Below are 20,404 nucleotides of genomic sequence, written 5' to 3' on the forward strand. Positions count from 1 at the left end.
ATCGGGGGCGTGCCGCGAGCCCCGGAGGCGGGGCCGGGGCCGGGCTGAGGCGGTTCCGCGACAACCAAAACAACGGCCCGGCCCGGCAGCCCTTGCGCCCGCGCCCCGTCGCCACCTTCCCCGCCGCCGCCGCCCGGCGGGGCCCGCTCGGGGCGCGAGGTGGGCGCGGAGACCCCGCCCGTCCCGCTGCCGCCGCCATGAAGCTCCGCGTACGGCTGCAGAAGCGAACGGCGGCCCTGGAGGTGCAGGGGGCGGAGCCAACGCTGGGGGAGCTGCGCGCGCAGCTGCGCCTGGCCCTGCTGCCCGCCTGGGGGTACAGGTAACGAGCGGAGCGAACCATCGTGAGGGGTGCCGGGGGGAGGCGATGCCGCCCGTGCGCGGCCCGGGCCGGCGGGGCCGTACCACGCGGCGCGGGGGGAGGGCTCTGCCCCAGGCCCCGGGCGCGGTGCTGCCCCCTGCGGGGCGGGCGCGGCGCTGCGGCGGCGGCGCTGCCCGGGCCCGAGGCGCATCCCCGGCACTGGCAGCGCCCGGCCCGGCCGCTTTACCCGGCCCACGGCACCGGCTGCCCGGGCTCCTGCCGGGCCTGGGACCCGGGCTGCCTCCCGGCTGGGCGCTGCGGAGCGGGAAAGCAAAACTTCGGCAGTGCTCAGCTGCGAAGTGCGGGTTGCAGCGCGGTTAGAGCTGACTGAGATTTCTGCGTGGCGCTGAAGTTACAAAATGCTGTAGGGTCTCGGTTTTACACTTTTCTCGGGCTTCCTGGACAATCTCGGTTGGAGTTTCATAAACATTTTATCTGTGAAGAACTCACGGCATCCTCCGTAGGAAAATGAATCGCCTGTAAAAGGGGAGCGTTTTGTGGCTGAAGGGTTTGTGTCACAAACCTTTAATTCGGTCCGACGCGCTGCTGTTTCACTGGTGATTCACACAGCGGTGTGGGCAGGAGGAATCCGAAGTGACTGCTTGCCTTGCCACAGTGGGTGTATTTTGTAGCTGCTGCTGGGTAGCTGCTTCCCTGCTAACCAGTTTCATTTCTGTTTTTTTTTTGCCTGAAGTGTCTTATCTTGTTATCCTCATTTGCAGCTAGCATTCTATAGGACACCTGCTGATCATTGGAATAAATGTTTAGCTTGGTGAGAAAGCAAGTTGGTTGAGGCTTCAACACTATTTATTTTTAAATAATCCGAGGCAGTAGCTTATTTAGATCTTGTTTTCCAACTGTGAAATCTTTTTTGAAGGATACTTACTTGCTTTCCTTCATAACTGTTTTATGACCAATTTCTGTAAATGAAATTTTATTTACCAAGCAGCTGTAGCAACTTAAAATGTACTTGGTGAGAAACATGGGGGACGCAATTTCATATAATCTTTTCATAGTTTCATATAATCTTTTCCCCCTCACCCGTATTTCTTTTATATATGGGTAATTAATAGTGGATTAAGCCCCGTGGCACAATACTATTGTAATATGCAGTATGCATTTCTAATTGTAGAATCACAGAATCATGAAGGTTGGACAAGATCATCAAGTCCCATCTTTGACCAATCACCATGAAGCCACCTAAACCACAGCACCAATTGCCATCTCCAGTGTGTAGCTATCCAGGTGCAGCCAACCATGTTTCCTTACTGCTTTTTAAAATTATTTTGCAGTTCTGATACCACGTTTTCAATAACACTGAACAGAAAAGATGCTCTCACAGAGGATCAGAAGACCTTAGCTTCATATGGGATTGTTTCTGGTGATTTGATATGCTTATTACTAGAAGAGCCAGATGGACAGCCCAGCCTACCTCCTTCTCCTGCTGCTCCTGCCCCACTTCAGAATGGTCATGAGCCGTCCAACAGTCAGGCCAACGGTGCAAGAGAAAGGCAGGTGGAAGTTCAAGAGAGTGGTGAGAGGGTAAGTACATGGGAATTTTCCTGTACAGCACAAGGCAAAACGGAAGGTGTCCTGTTGTGTCAGTTGCTGTGCTATATAGGAGTGAATTTCTTGGGAATATTTGGCTCCTTATCCTTGTCTGACACATGCTTGGTTATTTGAATGGAAATTTGTCTCTGTTCATTGTATATCACTGTGGTACAGAAGAGAACCCAGAGTGTTTCAGGTTTACAGGAGTATATGGTTTTGCTGGAACATGCACGTAAGGATTATGTTTCTTGCCTGCCTCAGTGTCGTCTTCTTGAGGAACCGAGTTTAGACTGGGGCAGATGCAACAGGCAGTGTTGAAGATAGGCTCTTATCTTTTCCCCCTTTCCTGACCCTTACTGCTTATAGTTTTCATCTGCTTTTATTTAATAATGTGTCTGTGTGTAGTTTTGTCAGTTAATTAATAGCATGCCATGATTTATAAGAAAGGAAGCTACAATGAAGCCACAGTGTTCCTCAAGTGGCAGGAGATGCACTCCATTGATTGACTTTTTTTTTTTTCCTCCTCTGCTGTTTAGGCCTGTTGTGTTTGTTGGCAGTCCAAGTTGGCATTTGGGTCGCTTGCTATGCATATTGGCTAAGTTCAAATAAATATTGATACTGTAGTGATTAAATTATTCCTATGTATGTTGCAAAAATTCTGATGAAGGTTTAATATACTGTGATCACTTTGCCTTCAGTTAGTATATGCAACAAAATGACAGACCCTTTCATGGAGGGTTTGCATTATAAAAACTAAAAACTACAAGGGCTACATATACGATCCCAGTCTCCATCTGGAATGCTAGAAAATGGAGGTATAATGAATCCATATGACTTGTATGGGGAATCAGGCTGGAATAAGCAGCTGTATAATGTTGATGTATATAGAGGTGTAATATTCTGAACAAATATATGCTTTGCTTTCCCTTGAAGGCAGGATCCAGCCAAGAATTTCCTTCTAGATTAGTCCCAGAAGATCCTGACCTGGAAGAAAGTACAGGTTCCTATCCCTCCGAACCCATGCTGTGCAGTGAGGCTGCTGATGGTGAAACACCCCATTCCTTAGAGGTGCTCTACCTTTCTGCTGAGTGTACCAGTGCCACTGATGCCTTGATCGTTCTGGTTCATCTTCTCATGATGGAGACAGGCTATGTACCTCAGGTAGGTAGGTGCAGGAGAAACAGAAGTTTCTGGATCAGTGTGGGGAAGCTGTGGAATATACAAGCTGCATCTGAGGATCTGGGGCTGCTGAAGGATCAGCTTCTCAAAATTCCCAGAAAGTTTTCAGACTGAAGACTGGAGCAGCTTTTAGAAGAAGAGGCCTATCCTTGTGTTTCTGTTGGTCCTCGGCCTCACTGGGACCCAGCTGAACCTCCTGCTTCTGCCTTTTACTATAGAGCATGTGAAAATGTGCTTAGATTGTGGCACTTCCCCAAGATACTGCCTTAAGTGTCGGTATCATCTCAATGATATCCTGTCAAATGGTATTTAATGAGGTCTAAGTCTGCCAAAAAGTGTCTCTAATTCCGTATTCAACTTAGTGTCAAACTTGGCTTTGATTGTTCTAATCTGTAGAGGTATCATACTCAAGCACCTATGGCAGTATGTCTGTACAATGTATGGATTCACTTTTCCCCTTTTCATTTGCATTTTATATTTACTAATACATGGCTGAACATGGAGAAAAAGATTTGGTCTCAGTAAGGTGTTTAAATTCTCATCTTTTTTCTTGCAGTGAGGCTGACTAAGCACATGTGGGTGTCTGGTTGACCAACACCAATTTAATAAATCTGCTGAGTTCATTGTAGCACCATAATTTGAAGTACTATGTAAAGAATACATTTGCCACTGTGAATAAAGTTTATGGCAGTGAGCAGGCTTGGAGGTAGGGAAGATGAATGCTGTGCAGATTTAAGAGGAAAGAAAGAACCTACTTGTGCTTGTGGTTATATTGTATCCCACTCTGATAATCCGTATGAGCTGTTTCATACTGAAATTGAAAGCAAATCTGTTAGTTGAATCGGGCATTCTAATTAACTTCAAACTATCATTCTTAAAGCCCTGTCAAATATGGTAAGTTCACAGAAAAGGTGCAATGTTTTTTTTTTTTTGAGCAGCAAATTAATTATGTGCAGGAGTTGTCAGAATGCTGGAATGGATGACAGAATGAAGTATGTGTCTCAAAGAAAGAGGTGTGAGTGCTCACTGAATGTCTGTTCCTGTCAGGACAAAAATTACTGAACTTCACTTAGATGTGCTGTTAGTTTTGGGTACAATGTGTATAATCATATATATTCATAATCACTGAGTCATTAGAACTGATCTAGTTCAAAGGGTTGAATTGCAAGCATCATTCTGCCATTTCCTAACTTCTGATCCTTTTCTCACCCTTCAGCATTGGTACATTGCTAAAGTATGACTGTGTTTGTTATCCCTTTACATTTGTAGGGGATAGAAGCCAAGGCAGTCTCCATGCCAGAGAAATGGAGAGGGAATGGTGTTTATAAGCTACAGTACACACATCCCCTTTGTGGAGAAGGTTCTGCTGGTTTGACTTGTGTGCCTCTGGGAGATCTTATTGCTATTAATGGTAAGTCAGTCAAGTCTTTGTCCTGGATGCACATTCCTAAGTACCACCATTGTTTAGGAAGAGAAAACTTAAGTGTGCTTTTGTGTGTTTTTAACTGCACCTTTATTACTTGGGTTGCTGAGGTGCAGAGGATGCCACTTCCTGATGCTGAATACTCTTTTCCAGTCTCTGTGTTGACTGTTTTTTTCCCTCTTGTTTTAAGAGATTAACCCTTAGGAGTTTCAGCTGGCCTTTTCATTGCAATATTGTAGAAATACCTTTGTTGTCTCATTTCATAGGAATTTTGGTACACATTGCCAGACATAAAGGAAGTAGATTTGCTTCAGCTACAATGTTTTGGCTTCTTTTATGTTTTCTGCAAGACTTAAAACTTCCAGACTATGTATTACTTAAGTAATGAAGTGGTCTTTGTTGTCTCTCTTTATTTTAAATTTTGAAATGTCTTTCTTTCTTTCTTTTATTTATAGCAACATTAAAAATCAACGAAGAGATTAGAAGTATTAAGAGAATCCAGCTATTGCCATCATCCTTTGTTTGCTTTCAGGACCCAGGTATGCCTGAGCTATGATCTCATAGTAGTAAACTGAAAAGTAAAGGGACACACTGAGTAAGAATTTGCTTTAGTAGAGCACCAAATAGGTACAGAATAGCAAAAAAGAATAAAAGTGTGGTTACCATTTAGGTTAGTCATAACTTCTTGGCAAAAGGATTTCAGAGTGTTGCCATTTACTCACATTTTGTTGTTAGAACAAATTGTATTTTTTGGATTAACAATGTAAGGAAAGAACCTTGTAAAGCTCAGTTTATCCTTTGGCCCATATGCCTGTTACTTATGAGGTCTTAGGCATATGTGTGAATCTCTGGGACAGCAGTGCTGAGTGATATCCCCTTTCTTCCTGGCAGCTCAGAGCTTCAGAGGCTGGTGGTACCTGCACTCTTGTTGTGGTGCTGTAGTTGTTAAATTCCTTTTGTCAGAAAACATATGCTGACCACATAGTTTCTCCAGAGTGCCAAAATTAGAGTGAAAACTAAGTTGAGGGAGGAGAGAAGAGCAGATCCATGTGGGTCTTTGTGAGCCCAGACCTGACCATCCTTATATTCTCTGGAGGATATGAGTTGCTTTACTGGCAGTCCATGCTGACTCAATTTCCTATGTTCTGTGTAGTCCCTGAAATACAAGCCTAATTGAAAGGTTGTAGAAGAACTGAGTGCTGAAGTGTGTCCAGTATAACACTAAAGTCTTCTTGCTCCTCTTTCTTCAGAGAACAGCATGGAAGAATACTTCTGTCAGAGGAATGAAAGTTGCAGGCTCTTAGAACATAGATCTGTGTTAGGCAGGAGCTTTGAAGTCTGACAGAGGAAGCTCTGACAGCTTGAGAATCAGTTTGTTTCCAGAGAACTCAAGTCTTTCCCTTAACTGTGCCATCTAAGGCTGAAGGAAAAGCTTAGCCCAGTCAGGTTTCTAGTTCTTCAATGACTGACTTGTTGCAGGATTATTACACTCTAGCTGCAGAGCTGCTCCTATCAAGATCACAAGCAGAAAAAAGCTGTGCTAATAAGAAAACTGTAATTCTTATATAATTGTTGCATTATAACCTCTTGAAGTTAAGCTTTTTCCCTCTCTTCTTTGATAGAGAAGGTTGCAGGTGTTTACAAAGACCTTCAGAAATTGTCCCGTCTCTTTAAAGACCAGCTGGTTTACTCTCTCCTAGCTGCTGCCCGACAAGGTGAGAGAAAATATTTGCAATTAAAGATGGAACTTAATTTGTGAGGATGGAAGGAAGGGAGTCAATCTAAAGCCTTGAAGGAAGAGTGTTAGAAACAGCTGTTGAGTGATAGGTGTATAAACAGTAAAAATAAAGTAAAATATACATGCTAAAGAAATCACATTAATCTTTGTAACACAGAAAATGTTAATATAATTCTGGTTTTAATTTTGATTGCTCTACTCTCACTTCAGAGATGGAAATGGAGTGGCTGTTTTCCGTGCATAATGATGAGGAAATCCTACCACAACAATTTTACAGCAGTAGTTCTGTAGTTTTGATCTATTTCTTTGTCAAAACAGAAACATTTATTTAACATCATGTTTGGAAGTCTGACCTCAGGAATAGTCTTACTAGGAACGGTCCTTGAGGGCTTGGAAAGGATGGTAGGAAGTAACCCAGGCTGGTGTTTATGAACCAGTAGGAAGCCAGGCTTTCTCTGCATACTTACTGTCATAAATGTTCTCAGTTTTGTATTCTGAAGACAATGGAATTCCCTCTAGACTTCAGTGCATGAAGATTTTATGTGAAGCATGTGCTCTATATTTGTCTTTTTTGCAGGGTTATGAAATTGGGAAGGTCTTTCTTCCCTTTACTTATTCCTTAGCTCCGTAGCCTGTAAGCATAATTTAGTGTGCAATGTTTCTTAGGCATAGTGCTCAGTATAAAGTGTAATTTGTCCTATTTTGTGTACCTCTTAAGTGTAGTTAGAGTTGCAAGAGATCACATCAAGGAGTCACATCACAGTAGTTGCTCAGAAGAGTGGTGTAACTCAGGCATCAAAGGGAGAGGATGTAAGGGAAAGATTATAATGTTCTTTCTTTCTTTTGGGGTCTGTGGAGATAGAAGCACTACCTAAGAGAAGTCGAGTTTACTGTATTTTTTCTGAACTTTCTTTCTCCTTTCTGTAGCTTTGAACTTGCCAGATGTGTTTGGGTTAGTGGTCCTTCCTCTTGAGCTCAAGCTTCGGATTTTCAGACTCCTGGATGTCCGTTCCCTGATCTCTCTCTCAGCTGTTTGCCGTGATCTCTACACAGCTTCCAATGACCAGCTTCTGTGGAGGTTTATGTACCTGCGGGATTTCCGAGGTAATGTCAGGCACATCTTTTTCTCATTACATTCTCATGTTGACAGAGGGGTTAGTTCTGACAGGCTTTGATAAGAGGCTCCTCAGGCAACCAATAATGATATTGAAACACTGTGAGTAAATGCAGTTGTTTGTGATACTAATCAGTACAGTTGATCAGTGTGTGATTCAGGGGGATGCAGAGTTTTCCACCAAGGAAAATGGTTGGCAATCTTCTGAGCCGTTATTGATGCTCCACATGGTTCATCCCCTTGTGTGGTGCAGGCTTTCCTTGTTTTCATCTGTTTCCTTTGCTGCCTTGATGTATTGGCTACTGCAGATATTAGGAAAAGGAGGGAAGATATATTCCTGCTTCAATTTCTCACAAGAGAGTTAAGAAACAAAGGTAATCAGGGGAAGTGCTGTCAGAAGGCAAAGGCAGAGATGATGTTTCTGGGATTTCTGTATTTAATAACATTTCAAGATCATGCTTTACTTGGGAATGGGTGTGCAAGTAGATTACCTATCAAATGGACCTGGAGCTTTATATTTTTTAAGATACATTATCTTTAAAAAAAGATGTATTGACCAAAAGTGTTGTTCATATCTTGATTAGTCTTTGAATTCTGACAAACTGCAGGTATCTGCAGATCTGTTGCTTTTCTTAATGCTTTGCTTCTCTTTGTAGATCCTATTGCAAGACCTCGTGACACAGATTGGAAAGAAGTAGGTGGCTTTTTAATATAATCTCTCTGAGATCAATCTTAGTTTGAGAATTAAGTATAGACTTTGGGAGGCACTAACTTTGAGTTAAAGTTTAGCTTAGAAGTGTGGTATTCTGTGTGTGCATGTTGGTCAGACTAGCGGAAAGGAACATCAAGAAGTTGTGGTGCACTCTTCATGAGGGTTAGAGATCTTCTGGGGTGCTGTGCCTGGTCTTTGGTGGGCAGGGCTGGTCTGAGTTTTCAGGCTGGTGAGGAGCATGTGCTGTAAAACTGAATGTAGCTGCTGAAGCTGGAACACTTAGAGAGCTTTAAAATACTTTTTTTTTCTGTCTGCAGCTATACAAGAAAAAGTTGAAACAGAAGAAGGAAGCCCTGAGATGGAGGCACATGATGCTTCTGCCCCCTATACCTCATCCAATCCCCTTTCATCCCAACCCATTCTATCCTAATCCCTTTCCACCCAACCCATTCCCATCAAATCCAATCTATCCCCCAATGATCATTGGGGGAGAATATGATGAGAGACCAACACTTCCATATGTTGGAGACCCAATTAACTCACTCATTCCTGGCCAGGGAGAAGCACCAGGTCAGTTTCCTCCATTCAGACCACATTTTGACCCCATTGGCTCCCTGCCTGGAGCAAACCCCACGCTTCCAGGACGAGTTGGTCCCAGTGACAGGTTTCCACCTCGACCCAGCCGGGGCCGCCCCATGGACATTCGCCGTGCATTCATTTGATTGCTGCTTTTTCCTGCAGGGAGTTCTGTAGTTGCTGAGCTTGCTTTCTAACTGTAGGAGATTGCAGATCCCAGGCACTAACATCTGCCTTCAGATTGTGTCAAGAACATGTGTGCATGGTGATGTCCCAACTGCAGAGGCTGGGTTTGTTTTGTGCTCTGGTAGTGCTGTATCACCTGGCACTTAAGGTCTGTTCCTCAAAGAGCTACGACTTAGAGCAGTTTGTTCTGCTGCCCCCTCCTTGCCCTTGATCGTCTGTGAAGTGCTACTTAGAGACCAGAATAGCAGCCAAATCCTTACTGCATCAGATAAAGAGCACTTTAAATACAAACCCTCTACTTGTCTGTTTTATTTGAAGAGTTTTACTGCATTGCCAGGATGAAAGGTTTTGTTTAAAATCTACTCAGTTAATTAATAATCGTTATTAACAAAAAAGTTACCACATAGAACAGGATACTGCCGCTGTTATGGTGGATGTGTGTTCATGGAAATTTTTAAAGGTGTTGTTTCCTTTTTCCTTTAATGTTTTATTAGGTAAAAAGCATTTTTGTATTGTTACTTAATGCACAAAGAATACAGCAAAGGGATTTTCTTTACAATGGAAATATTAGAACACAAATAAATTCATTTTACAAACAATTGAGTAAAGTCATGCCACAGTGCAACTCAGAAGTTTAAGCAGAAGCAGAGAAATTTTACAAAGAATCAGCAGCAAAACTTTTGACTTTGTCCTTGACTTTACAAATAAGGATCTGTAGTACACGACTGCATTTACTGTGTTTGAACTAAAAGTGGTGTGAAAATGCATCTCTTCTTCCTATCTGACATACTTAAAGAATTAAATAGGCTGAACCTGGTTACAGTGGGGATGGGATCACAACAACATAAGAAGCAGAATGTGTTCTGACTTTAGTAAATTCCATTTAGTTCCATTACTTAAGTATCAGATGATAACTTGCCAAAAAGAAATGTGTCGTAGCATGTTATGAGCACCTTTCAAGTGTTGTCTTATTAACTAATGAGCAGCTAACAAGACCACTGTTAAAGTTTCCTGATGAGACCTGCAAACTGATGCTGGAGCTCAGTTAAAGGAAGACTGGAATGACTGAACTTTGCTAGAACTTTTAATTTCTTATGTATTTTTTAAGATGATTGATCTCAGTGTTTCTATAAATGTGAATGGTACTTAATGGCTGTTGTGACAACTGATATTATTTTCTAAAACTTTTTTGAAATTCCAGCTGTGGAAATGGAATGACATTTCCTGTTAAATACAAGCTATTTAATCAGTAATTCTTATGTGCTTTTTCTGGTGAGATTTCAGTGGTTCATCCTCTCGTTTTGTATAAAATCAGCTGACATTAGTAAGGTCAGGGAGTTTTGCCAGTGGAAGTAAAATATAATACTTTATTTTGCTGTCAAAAGTTGTATTGCTTCTTTCTTCCTTTTCTTCTTCACAGAGATCGTTTTCCTTCCCTACCAATATTAGCCTTAACTTTTAACTTTTGCCTTCAGTGGTTGAATTGCCTTGTTCCAAAAGCATTTTTACCAGTGAAATGCATAGTCAGATCTCTTAGAGTTTGCAGCAATTCTTTATATTCCACTGACTATAAAAAGGAAAAGGTAAATCTACACTGTATTGGTCTTGCACAATTTTGTCCTTGTGATGCTTCAGCAGCGCTTCAGCAATGCGTAAATAATACTCGGATAAGGTTACAGAGCTTTAACTGACAAAATAATTCATAACTTATATTTTTTCTTTTTTTCCAAGCTATTTCTGGGAACAGTGATCACATAGTGCGTGTTAGGAGTTAATTTTGTGGTGCCAGTGGTGCTCACATTGCCAATGCCTTGATGACAGTCGCATGGCTAGCCCTGCTGGCAAGCCACGTGCTGCTCTGGAATTGGGCCCTCTTTGCTGAAGACAGCCATGAAGTCATACTTCTGCAGGCTGATGCCAGAGGTTCAGTTTATCCTGGATTTTGTAATTGAAATGTTTGGTTTTGAAGTAATGAACTCGGCCCTTTTACACCACTAAGTGACCTGAAGATACTCCTTCCCTTTTTTTGTTCTCCCTCACATTGTAGTAAAGGTGTTGTGAACCAAAGATTAAGAAACCTGAATTAGCTGAAATTGTAAAGTTCCTTAAAGAGGAGTTCCTGTTATTCATAAAACAGGGTATAAAGTATAAAGTGAGTATCTCAGGACCAACAGTATAAAATTAGAAGACAAAACAGAGGAAATACTTGAAAACTAGCTGCTTGTTTGTTTGGTTTTTTTTATTTCCTAGCTCCTAAGTTAAGTGTGTATATCATTGCTGTTGCAAATGATAAAAGAGAAATCACAAAAGATGAAATGCCTTAAGATGAGCATTCTTTACCTGTACTAATCAGTATCTAGCACTGTAAAGGTTGCTACTGAGTCACTTGGAAATAAGGAACTATTATCCTTGGCTTTTCTATGTATTGTTTTATCTTAGTAATGAAATTTCAGGCCAACCAGATGAAGCAGCTGAGGCATACACAAGGTCTATGAGTCATACACAAGGTCTTACCTACCTGCTTGTGATTAGTGGAAGACTGTAAAATACCACTGCATTTACAAGTGGTATTTTTTAAGCAGGACTGCTGTTCTGCTGGACCTTAGCTTGCCTGGGAATGTGTGTTCCATTTCTCTTGAAATACCACACCTAGCTATGACAAGAAAGTCAAGGTGTTCTTCAGTTTGTAGCTAAACAGCAAAATGTAAACTAATTTTCCAGGTGGTGGATGTGGTTGGGTGTCACAGCTGTGTCCCAGCTACTTCATGGGCTGGACCCAAACACACAAACCTATTCATGTTTCCTGGCTTCCATGTGAAGAAACTTAAGGCAAATAGGACAAAAGAAGCTTTGACCACGTTCTCAGTGTTCACATCTGTGCGAGAAAGATTCCAAGGTGTGCTGTGGGGCTTGTGTGGCTTGTGATTTAAATGTAGCCTCTCTTTACCAGTTTTTCTGTGTTTTCCTACTGCCCCTACTATTATATTTAGGTACCTAAATGCCTCTTGGGTGTACCTTTGTTTTCCATTCATATAAAAGAAGAATACCCCTTGTATTCCCTCTTCTCTTTTTCTAGAGGGTAGGGATTTTGGAGTAGAAAGCCAGCATCAAAGGTAATAATTTGAAGATGGGATGATGCATTTGTGAAATCTCCTGTTAGCACATCTAGTATGTGAGCATCATACCTGTAGATGGGAAGTGTACTGTTGGGACAGTTACAGGACACAACAGATTTTCATCATTCTAGCTTTAGAAATCAACTCACTGCTTTAAAGCACTTCTGTGAATAGAACTGAAGGTGCTTTTTCAGGAACCATGGACTGACTAAATTAAGCTGAGAGTGCCTGTTGTTTGTACTTGATGTTACAACTTAAAGCTAGGCAGTGAGATGCAATTCTGTTTGCTTGTTTGTCAAAAGGCGACAGCTGGGAGCTGTAGGCAAATGAAGAGACTGAGTCACTACTGGGAATGAAAACTGACAGTGCTGTCCTGTTCCTGTGGTCTGTCAGAGGACAGCCCTGCTGTGTTCAAATGCAGCCTCAGCAAATGACCCAGCTGTTGCACTTTCAGTGATGAACTGCTGTTGATGTATGGGACCATGGCATACTAGTCACCATTCCTTTTTTGTATATGGCCTATTGGTGAGGGAATCATGGAATTTCAGGGGATAAAGCAATTGAGGATTCTCTCAGTAAACTTTCATTTCTCTCTCCGCATCTCTGTTGACCATTCAGAAGGGAAAGGCATAAACCATGCTGAGAGAAGTGTTACAGAAGGAAATCCTCTTCTACAGATAGTGAAGCCTGTTAATCTACTTCTCTTGCCAGTGGGACACTGCTTGCTCAAGGCCATTTCTCACTCTTTTATTGCTCCTGGAGACAACACAGCAGGGACTGGGTTATTTTTTCCTCAGATGATGACATATATTTATGATATATAAAACCCTGAAGGACAGCACAGAGGTGAGGAAAGCAAAACAGAAGACAAGCCATCAGAGAATAAGATGGTTCTGTAATACCGAACTTGAGGTATAAATCATTGATCCGGATGAGTCTCTTGAGGGACTTCCAATCTGGAAAAGCTGTACTGTTATTTGCCATTATATGTGCAAAGGCCTGCTCAGGGGTAGGTCATACAAGGTCCAGATGACTTCATTGGATTTAGATGTTCATTACAGGTGCTATGCAGGAAGGATTTCCTTGTTTGGCTTTAGTCCCACTAGTGAATCATAAGATCCAAGATGGCTAATGCAGATGTTGCTTTTGCTGCTTTGGGGATCTCCTTGTTTAAGTGACAGCAAAGATCTGGGCCATTGGCTCAAATACTTTTTTGACTTACTGACATCCCTGGGCATTCTTAAGTATCATCATGGTGAAGTTGCCAAGGGAAGCACAAAGCCAAGTCTGGCCTCAAAGCTTCATGTCGAGGAGGTGAGATGAGGACTGGCATCTGCATTAGGTGTGTTCCTAACAGACCTCCCAGGGTGCAAGGGGTAGGATCTCAGCTGGTATAAATAGCTAGAAATTTATGGATTTACCTAGGATGAGTTTTTTCAATCATGAACACAGCTTGTGTGGGGTTTGTCATGTCCCTGTTCCAGTCTATGTGCACAGACACACACAGCTTCTTTCAGTGTTGCAGGATCAGAGGAAAAGCACATCAGCAAAGATCCATCTCTGGCTTCTCTGGAAGAATAATTCTTGGGAATGGTCAGGGAGAACTAATACTGATTGTTACTGCTTGGGACAATCCCATATGTGCCCTCCTGTGGTTTGGTGTCTCAGGAAGGACCCAGGTCATCTTATTTGTGAAATGTAATTTTCCAGTTCTATTGCAAGTTTGTCACCTTGCATTCATTTTGCATTCACCCCAGCAAAGTCAGTGGGAATTCAAGGCAGGAGACAGGATTTCACTCCATCTCTCTGTCCATTCAGTATTATGGAACACTCAGCACACAACTATGTGCACTTCATCAGATCTGCTATTAATTAAGCATGCTCCTGAGGGACATACACAGCCAGATGTGATCAAGTCACCAAAGTGCTTGGAGTTTAGCTGGGTTTTGTCTGGAATTTGTGTGAACTGTGAGTGTGAACTCTGGTGTTTTCAGGGGCAGGGGAAGGAGTTGTTTTTTTGTGTGGAAGACTCATTTCTTAGGTTATTTTTGAACTAAGGCTACAGGGTTAGAACATGACATTTTTCTCTCAGACCTCGGGAGTCACACGCAGGGGACATAAATGCAAGGCATGAAACAGAGATGTTTTATCTGCTATGAGCAGAATGATCTGGAATAAAGCAGCAGACCATCTGGCTGACCTGCTTGTGTGATCTTTGGTGCTTACTAATGCCTGGTACCGTCTTTATCTTGAATGTAGTTTTGCTCTGAAAAGTGACCTTTTATGAAGTTGCTATAATGAAATTCCACAGTTCACTGGATGCTCAAGCATGCTCACTTTGTTGTTCAATGGATACTTATTCTTGACTCTGCCTTTGCATGGGTGTTTCTGAAAGAAGCCTAATTTTTTTTAGCTTGATCTTAACAAGAATTCACTAATTGGAATTTAATTGTATTGACTATATACAAATTAAAATAAAACCTAGTTTGCACTGTCATAACTGTGTTGACTCCACAGGGGGTAGCAAGAGTAAAATTTGCTTTACAACTCAGAACAGATATTATTCTGATTATGCACAAAACCCAATGAAATACTGACACTTTTATACAGTCACTTTTCAGATCATTATTTGAATATTTTCTTTGTATTAAAACAATTATAGTTCTCTAAATTCCCTTTACCCAGGTGTTAGTTGTCAATCGCTGGGTTCACTGAGTGTATTCCAGGATGACATCAGGTATGACATAATGTAGAATGAGGGCTGACAAAAGCACAGATCCAGTTGCAGGACTGTTAATCAGAAAACAGGCTAGCAAATGATTTCCTCAGGTTGCGGATGGTCTCAGCTTTTGCTTCATCTTCAGTGGCATTTCCTCGCTGAGATGACTCAGGTATGCTGAAGTTGTTTGTCAGGGACTGCGATTTGCTGAAAGGGAAAACAAAGTTCAGTCTCAGCAGGAGAAGGTGGGAATTCAAAGCTGGTTACTCATGCTTTGTGTTTCATCACAAAAACAAATGCTAGGATAAAAAGATAGGTTGGCATGGAAAATATCCATGTGCTAAGATATCCAGGAATGGGGGAGGTGGGACAGAATGAGGCATGGGCAAGTGGCTCAGTCCAAACTGGTAGGTGTTGATGAAAACATCTGACTAGAAGTATGCAGTTGCTATTTGGTGAGGCTGTTGTGAGACACCTTGAAGTAATTTCACTACTAATACAGAAGAGATTAATATTGGGAGTCACCTGTCTTTCATCAGCCTTACCAGGAATGATGGTCTTGGCCTTTCAGCTGTGAGAGCTGAAGAGGCTGGGTAAGTTGGCATCCAGATCCCCTGCAATGTGTGCTGTTTCCCGCCCTCCCCAGCCTGTCTGCTCTGACTGTCAACTCTCTAATGCAGGTCTTTGGGTTGACCACACTGCTCTTGCTGACTGTGTATCTGCTAGCGATCAAGTTCAGATCAGGACGTGCTTTTGAAGTAAATGTCCCAGTTTTCCCTGCTACCATGCTTAGTCTCTTCTGATCAGTAATAGGTATCCAGCACAAAAGTAGACTGGAAAAAGTATCTGAAATACATATAGTGTGGTGACTGCATCCTTAGCACCAACAATTTGATCCTTAAGTACATCTCCTTTAGTTTGTCTTGCTTGTGTAAACGTGATCACTGAAAGCTTGTTCTAGAACATCGCTCCTCTGCTTCTCAGAAATTGTCTTCTTATTCCTAGCCTATGTTTTATTCTGGCCTGTTCATACCAATTTTCTTGTGCTAACTTTTTGTCAGCATCAGACCTTTTTTTGGTCAGTTTTCCTGTCATGGCGCCAGCTAGATATTCTCCACACAGGGTGACAGCAAAAGCTGCTTCCAAAGATCCACAACAGTTCAGCAGTGTGCTCTGCTCCAGAAGAGTGCTTCCACATACAGTCACCATCTGGAATTTTATATACATGAATAGGGCCACTTCCCCCTGTCTCCCCAGCCTTTTTGTTACCAAATGCAAAAAGAACCTTTGTGGCTCCTGCACCTAGGAAATAGTGAAGCTGGTGAGCTTTCTGGTCAATGTTGTGCTGTTTGCAGCCTGTGAGGATTATACACCCTGCTGGGAAGGTGGTGGCTCTGTTGATATGGCCGGGGTAGAGCACACGATGAACACTGAGCACGTGAACAAGAAGAATAATGTGAAATCTTTGTGATGTCAAATACAACCTGTTTTTCCTAACAACAGGTCACTGGTGCGCTGTTATGCCAAGGGATACACATTTACCTCTGAAGTCACTCACAGTTGTGCAGGCCTTTGTCCCTGGGGACTGCTGCTTGACAACAGATGATATATTCTCCACATCATCTCAGGATACTTCCTGGACAGCCTTATTCTAATGTCTACAGATACTAGGAGTCTGTCAGAGACTTACTTCAGGTGTGGGTGTGGGGTGGTTTGCTGCTTGGACATTTCCGTGGGGCTCGGCTGGCTGGGAGCCCGGCCTTGGGCAGGAGGCCGAGGCTGCTGTGGAGGGAACGCGCCTGCCTTGGAGGCCTGCACTGGAGAGGAGCCAGTTGCTGATCGGATTTGCTGTGGAGATCCAGGTGACCTTTGCTGCTGAGGGGAAGTGGACTGAGGACTCTGGGGCTGCTGTCCTTGAGGAGACAGCCGCTGCTGTGGGGGTGCGTTTGTTCGGGGAGGCTGAGATCCTTGTGGCTGGCGTGGTCCACCTGAAAGGGACATGTAGACATAAACATGAGGAAGTGTATGTGGCGGGCAACAAGCATGGAACATCTCTATGGAAGGATGGGTTTTGCTAAGAGGAGAGACTCTTTGGAGTAGCTTTATGGAGAAGAATATGGCAAATAAATACTCTCTTACAGGCCTAAAATTGGTGTGATTTCCTTCTCCCTAGAGTTGTCCATTTCTCTGCCTTCTTCAGCACTAAAGAGATTTCTCCGCTCTCCCCAAAGGGAGTCACTTCAACCTGCCTTACTCTTCATGTATCTGGTGTTTCTTATCCTTGGTGAGCACTTCCTGCTTGGGTAAGGAAGAGTCACTGGAGAAGCAACTGTGTGGGAAATGTAAGCTGACCCTGCTGGTTTGGGTCAGCAGTCCCTTCACGGGCCCAGCAGTTTGATGTGAGACATTCCATCCTATCCCTACCCTCTGTTCTAGAACCATCACCCAGTGCCTTCAGTTGCTTTGGCAGCAGACTCTAAGAACTGAAGAGGATGTGGAAAACAATTGGACATGACATGAGAAATTTCTGGACAAGACAGATAATACTGTGAGGACCTGACAAAAGTTGCAGATAGTGTTGTGAGGTCTGGCTGGATTTCACAGGTGGTCAGGGGAGTTATGTGAGAAAAAGTTTTACAGAGAATTGAAGGGGAGTACTGGAGACAGATGGAGAGTAGTATCCTGCAAAACCAACAGGTCATATCAGTAATAGTAGTAATAGTATGGAATGCCAAGATTACATAGAAATGCTCAATTTTGGATGCAGCAAAACGATGACCAATGAGGAAAAGATAATTAGAGGAGGGTGTTAATTTGGTAGAAGATTGAAATGGAGAAAGGAAGGGAAGGTGGCAAAAATGAGGGTCTAATGAGTTATGTGAATTGAGTGGTTGGTGTGATCTGGCTACCCATGGGGCAGCCCTGTGCTTTATCACCTCAGTGTACATCAGGACAATAAACCAAACCTCTTGTTCTGACCAAGCCACACAAGTCAGAACTGCTTCTGCTGTCAGGAGGAGCTGGAGTTGTGCTCTTGCTGACATGGGAGCTCCTGGACAGAGGGATCAAGGATCCTGGCATTGCAATGTTGATGTCTGTTCCAAGCCTGACAACACTAGCATCTTCTTATCAATTCTTAACACTTGTAACTGCACAGCTTTGTGCAAACACAATATACTCTGTTGCTCCAGTGCCCGTTCAAGTGGCCTTGTTTTGCTGAGCCAAGTCCTATCAGTGGTATCAACTGGATCTATATCAAGTTTTCATCCCACTTTCTAAGCTTCTGTGGAATATGACAATATTTGCTTTAATAGTACACTGAATTTGCTGCCTGCTTGGCAGTGAATTGGAAAATGAGCAAAACCTTTCCCCTGATACCTTTTACTTAGAAGGCAAACTGATAGGACTCAGAGTCACCACTGACATGGGAATCAGAGAACTGTACCTTGTGGAGGAGGCCGTGGTTGTGACAGTTGTCCAAGTGGAGGTCCAGTCTGAGATTTCATTGACACAGGCTGAGCTTGTGGAGGCTAGAGGGAAAAAAGCCAGTCCAGTTAATACATAGTCCCTAAAGAGAAGCCTGAGGTAATACAGGAATTGTAGAGTCATGAAGTGTTCCTTAAATACACTCACACACATGCAGCATCTGGCTGGTAAAATCTCATGGGACTAAAATGGAGAGGTGAGTCAAAAAGAGCATAGAAGTTGTTTGCTCACAGGGAATAACAATGAAATGAAAATTTAGAATGTTTTTAGGCAATCAGGAATTACCAAAGTATCTGGCTTGAGGGATTCTCTCAGTCCCATCTCCTATTTTGGACAGTTGCCAGCACCAGATGTTCCGAAGGAAGGAGGGATGAACCATGGAAATGTCTACGGAGTAATCATCCCTGTACCCTAAGGGGTCTCCTCTTGATTACTAATAAGCATGGGTCAGCTTTAGCCCTGAAACATGAAGCTTATTATCTGCTCCACAAAATCTTTGCAACAGTTTCAGATATTTTGTTTTGATATTTACATCCAGACCGTTTGAGTCATGCTCACCTTTCAGCCTCATTGTCTTTCCCATTTCTTATCTCTGTTGCTTTGTTCTGAGTTTTGAGACTACTTCTCACAACCAGCCCATGCTAAGCCATTCATTATTTTGAAAACCTTCACTGCCCTCTCTCTCATATACCTCCTTTCTAAAGCCAAGAGACTTTAGAATCCCTCCAGTCCCTCCATGGGAATATTTCCAAGGCCCTAATTGTTTTCATCACCAACTTCTCTTTCCCAGCTTTGTAATTTCTCCTGGAGATGCCAGAGATGGGTCTGCTTATATTTTTCCAGATGAAGCAATATCTGGGTTCTCTGTATACGTTGCCAGTTCATTTTTCCTGCATCCTAATTTCCTGCTTTTCCCTTGTCAACACAACCATAGGCTGAGCAATGGTTTTCATTAGCCTGTATGCGACAAAGTATTTCACAAGGGAATGGCTGGTGCCACTTGAAAGTTCTGCACATTGTTTATGCTCTCTCTCTCTCTACCCCCAGCTTTGCTTAGCCTTCAGTCTTCCATATGGAGTTTCATTTGCTGTTATGGTGACTGAACATACATAGCTCTGTCAGATGTTCTTCACTGCCATCCCTGGTCCTGACTAATGCAAATAATTTGGTGCCATCTGCTCTTTCTTCTCTCTCACTGTTTAATCTTTTTGACAGATATTTTAATAAACAGATTAAGCAATGCAGAGCTGCTGCACAAAGGGCTGGTCCAAAGTTAACAAAAGTCTGAGTAAGCCTATTGCACAAAATTGTTTATGAAAACCAGAAAAGCTGGAGACAGATAGGCTGGTACATGCTGGATTATTTACATGCAGAACATCATGATAAAAGGGTCTTCAAGGCTCCTGGAAGGTCAGAAGAATGAGCTAAGTGATTCTGGAAATGTGAAGAAATGTTTCATAGTTGGAAACATTGAAATTAGTTTCAACTGACTAGCATAAATGTGATGAAGTTGCCAGTCCATCTTTTGCACTATTTACCTGGGACTTGCAAATGGACGGAGAAGGAAAATCTGTGAATTTTCCATTCATGGCTTCTAGCCCTACATGGCTTGGGAACTAAACCTTGCCTTGGTGTTGATGGAAATTACCTGTTCTGATGCTGTGAGATGTCTTGATTAGACCAGGCAAAGAAAAGGAATTGGATCTCCTATTCACCTCTACAGTCTCTCCCTACAGCCAACAAAGGCATTTCAGAAATAAAGGCAAAACAGGTTTTTGAGGCTGAGAGATGAAGGGGTGAGGACCAGCCCAAGGTCTTCTGGTGGTAGGCAAGGACAGAACCTCATTGTAGCCATGGCACTGGGTTTCATGTTGAAGGCATGAAAGCAAACTTGTCATTAACATCCTGTCCTGGGCTCAACCAACCCATTTATCAACATGGCCAGGTGCAGTATTTGAAGTATCCCCTCTGCTAACTGTTTGCAAGAATTAAAATTTCTAACATCTATATCTGAGGTCAGCTTCTGCTACACAATAAAACTTTACCTTTTAGCCCCTCCATGCTTTCTTTTATAGCTTGTCTGTTACCTTGCCTAAGGCTTTTTGACTAGCTACATCATTCTGACTGCCTGTTATCTACCACTTCATGAAAGTATTCCCAAAGAAATGAAAGGAAAAGAATCAAAAAGAAATGAATGGAACATTTTTTCTTCTTTGCAAAAAAATCATGCGGTAAATGCCCTGAGC

The 20,404-nt window shown here is 42.6% G+C and overlaps 2 protein-coding genes across 3 annotated transcripts in view; one reads left to right on the plus strand and one right to left on the minus strand.

Moving 5' to 3' along the window:
* Positions 1–62: 62 nt before the first annotated feature.
* FBXO7 (F-box protein 7) lies at positions 63–9,128 on the plus strand. 2 transcript variants are annotated; one of them, XM_058805484.1, is made up of 9 exons: positions 63–319; positions 1,651–1,900; positions 2,843–3,070; positions 4,358–4,499; positions 4,967–5,050; positions 6,134–6,226; positions 7,177–7,353; positions 8,020–8,057; positions 8,393–9,128. In XM_058805484.1, the coding sequence occupies exons 1-9, from the start codon at positions 198–200 to the stop codon at positions 8,795–8,797; spliced, it is 1,539 nt and encodes a 512-aa protein (XP_058661467.1). In that variant the 5' UTR covers positions 63–197; the 3' UTR covers positions 8,798–9,128. The 2 variants fall into 2 exon arrangements, with proteins under 2 accessions (XP_058661467.1, XP_058661468.1); XM_058805485.1 differs by lacking the exon at positions 63–319 and adding an exon at positions 776–866 and having other exon boundaries at positions 1,491–1,900.
* A 5,480-nt stretch (positions 9,129–14,608) lies between these two features.
* Positions 14,609–20,404, minus strand: part of SYN3 (synapsin III) — a 185,078-nt gene continuing 179,282 nt past the window's right edge. Inside the window, exons 12-14 of the mRNA XM_058805619.1 lie at positions 18,118–18,202; positions 16,363–16,660; positions 14,609–14,879 (exon numbers count right to left, since the gene is read on the minus strand). Coding sequence (XP_058661602.1) covers positions 14,747–14,879; positions 16,363–16,660; positions 18,118–18,202 — 516 coding nt within the window. The 3' untranslated portion in view covers positions 14,609–14,746. The remainder of the gene's footprint in view (positions 14,880–16,362; positions 16,661–18,117; positions 18,203–20,404) is intronic.

The sequence above is a fragment of the Ammospiza caudacuta genome, chromosome 5, assembly GCF_027887145.1.
Source record: "Ammospiza caudacuta isolate bAmmCau1 chromosome 5, bAmmCau1.pri, whole genome shotgun sequence".
NCBI lineage: Eukaryota > Metazoa > Chordata > Aves > Passeriformes > Passerellidae > Ammospiza > Ammospiza caudacuta.

Coding starts and splice junctions, on each gene's coding strand:
- FBXO7 (XM_058805484.1), top strand. CDS start 198: ATGAAGCTCCGCGTACGGCTGCAGAAGCGAACGGCGGCCCTGGAGGTG. Junction 1,901..2,842: donor TTCAAGAGAGTGGTGAGAGG/GTAAGTACATGG, acceptor TTTCCCTTGAAG/GCAGGATCCAGCCAAGAATT. Junction 3,071..4,357: donor AGACAGGCTATGTACCTCAG/GTAGGTAGGTGC, acceptor TTACATTTGTAG/GGGATAGAAGCCAAGGCAGT.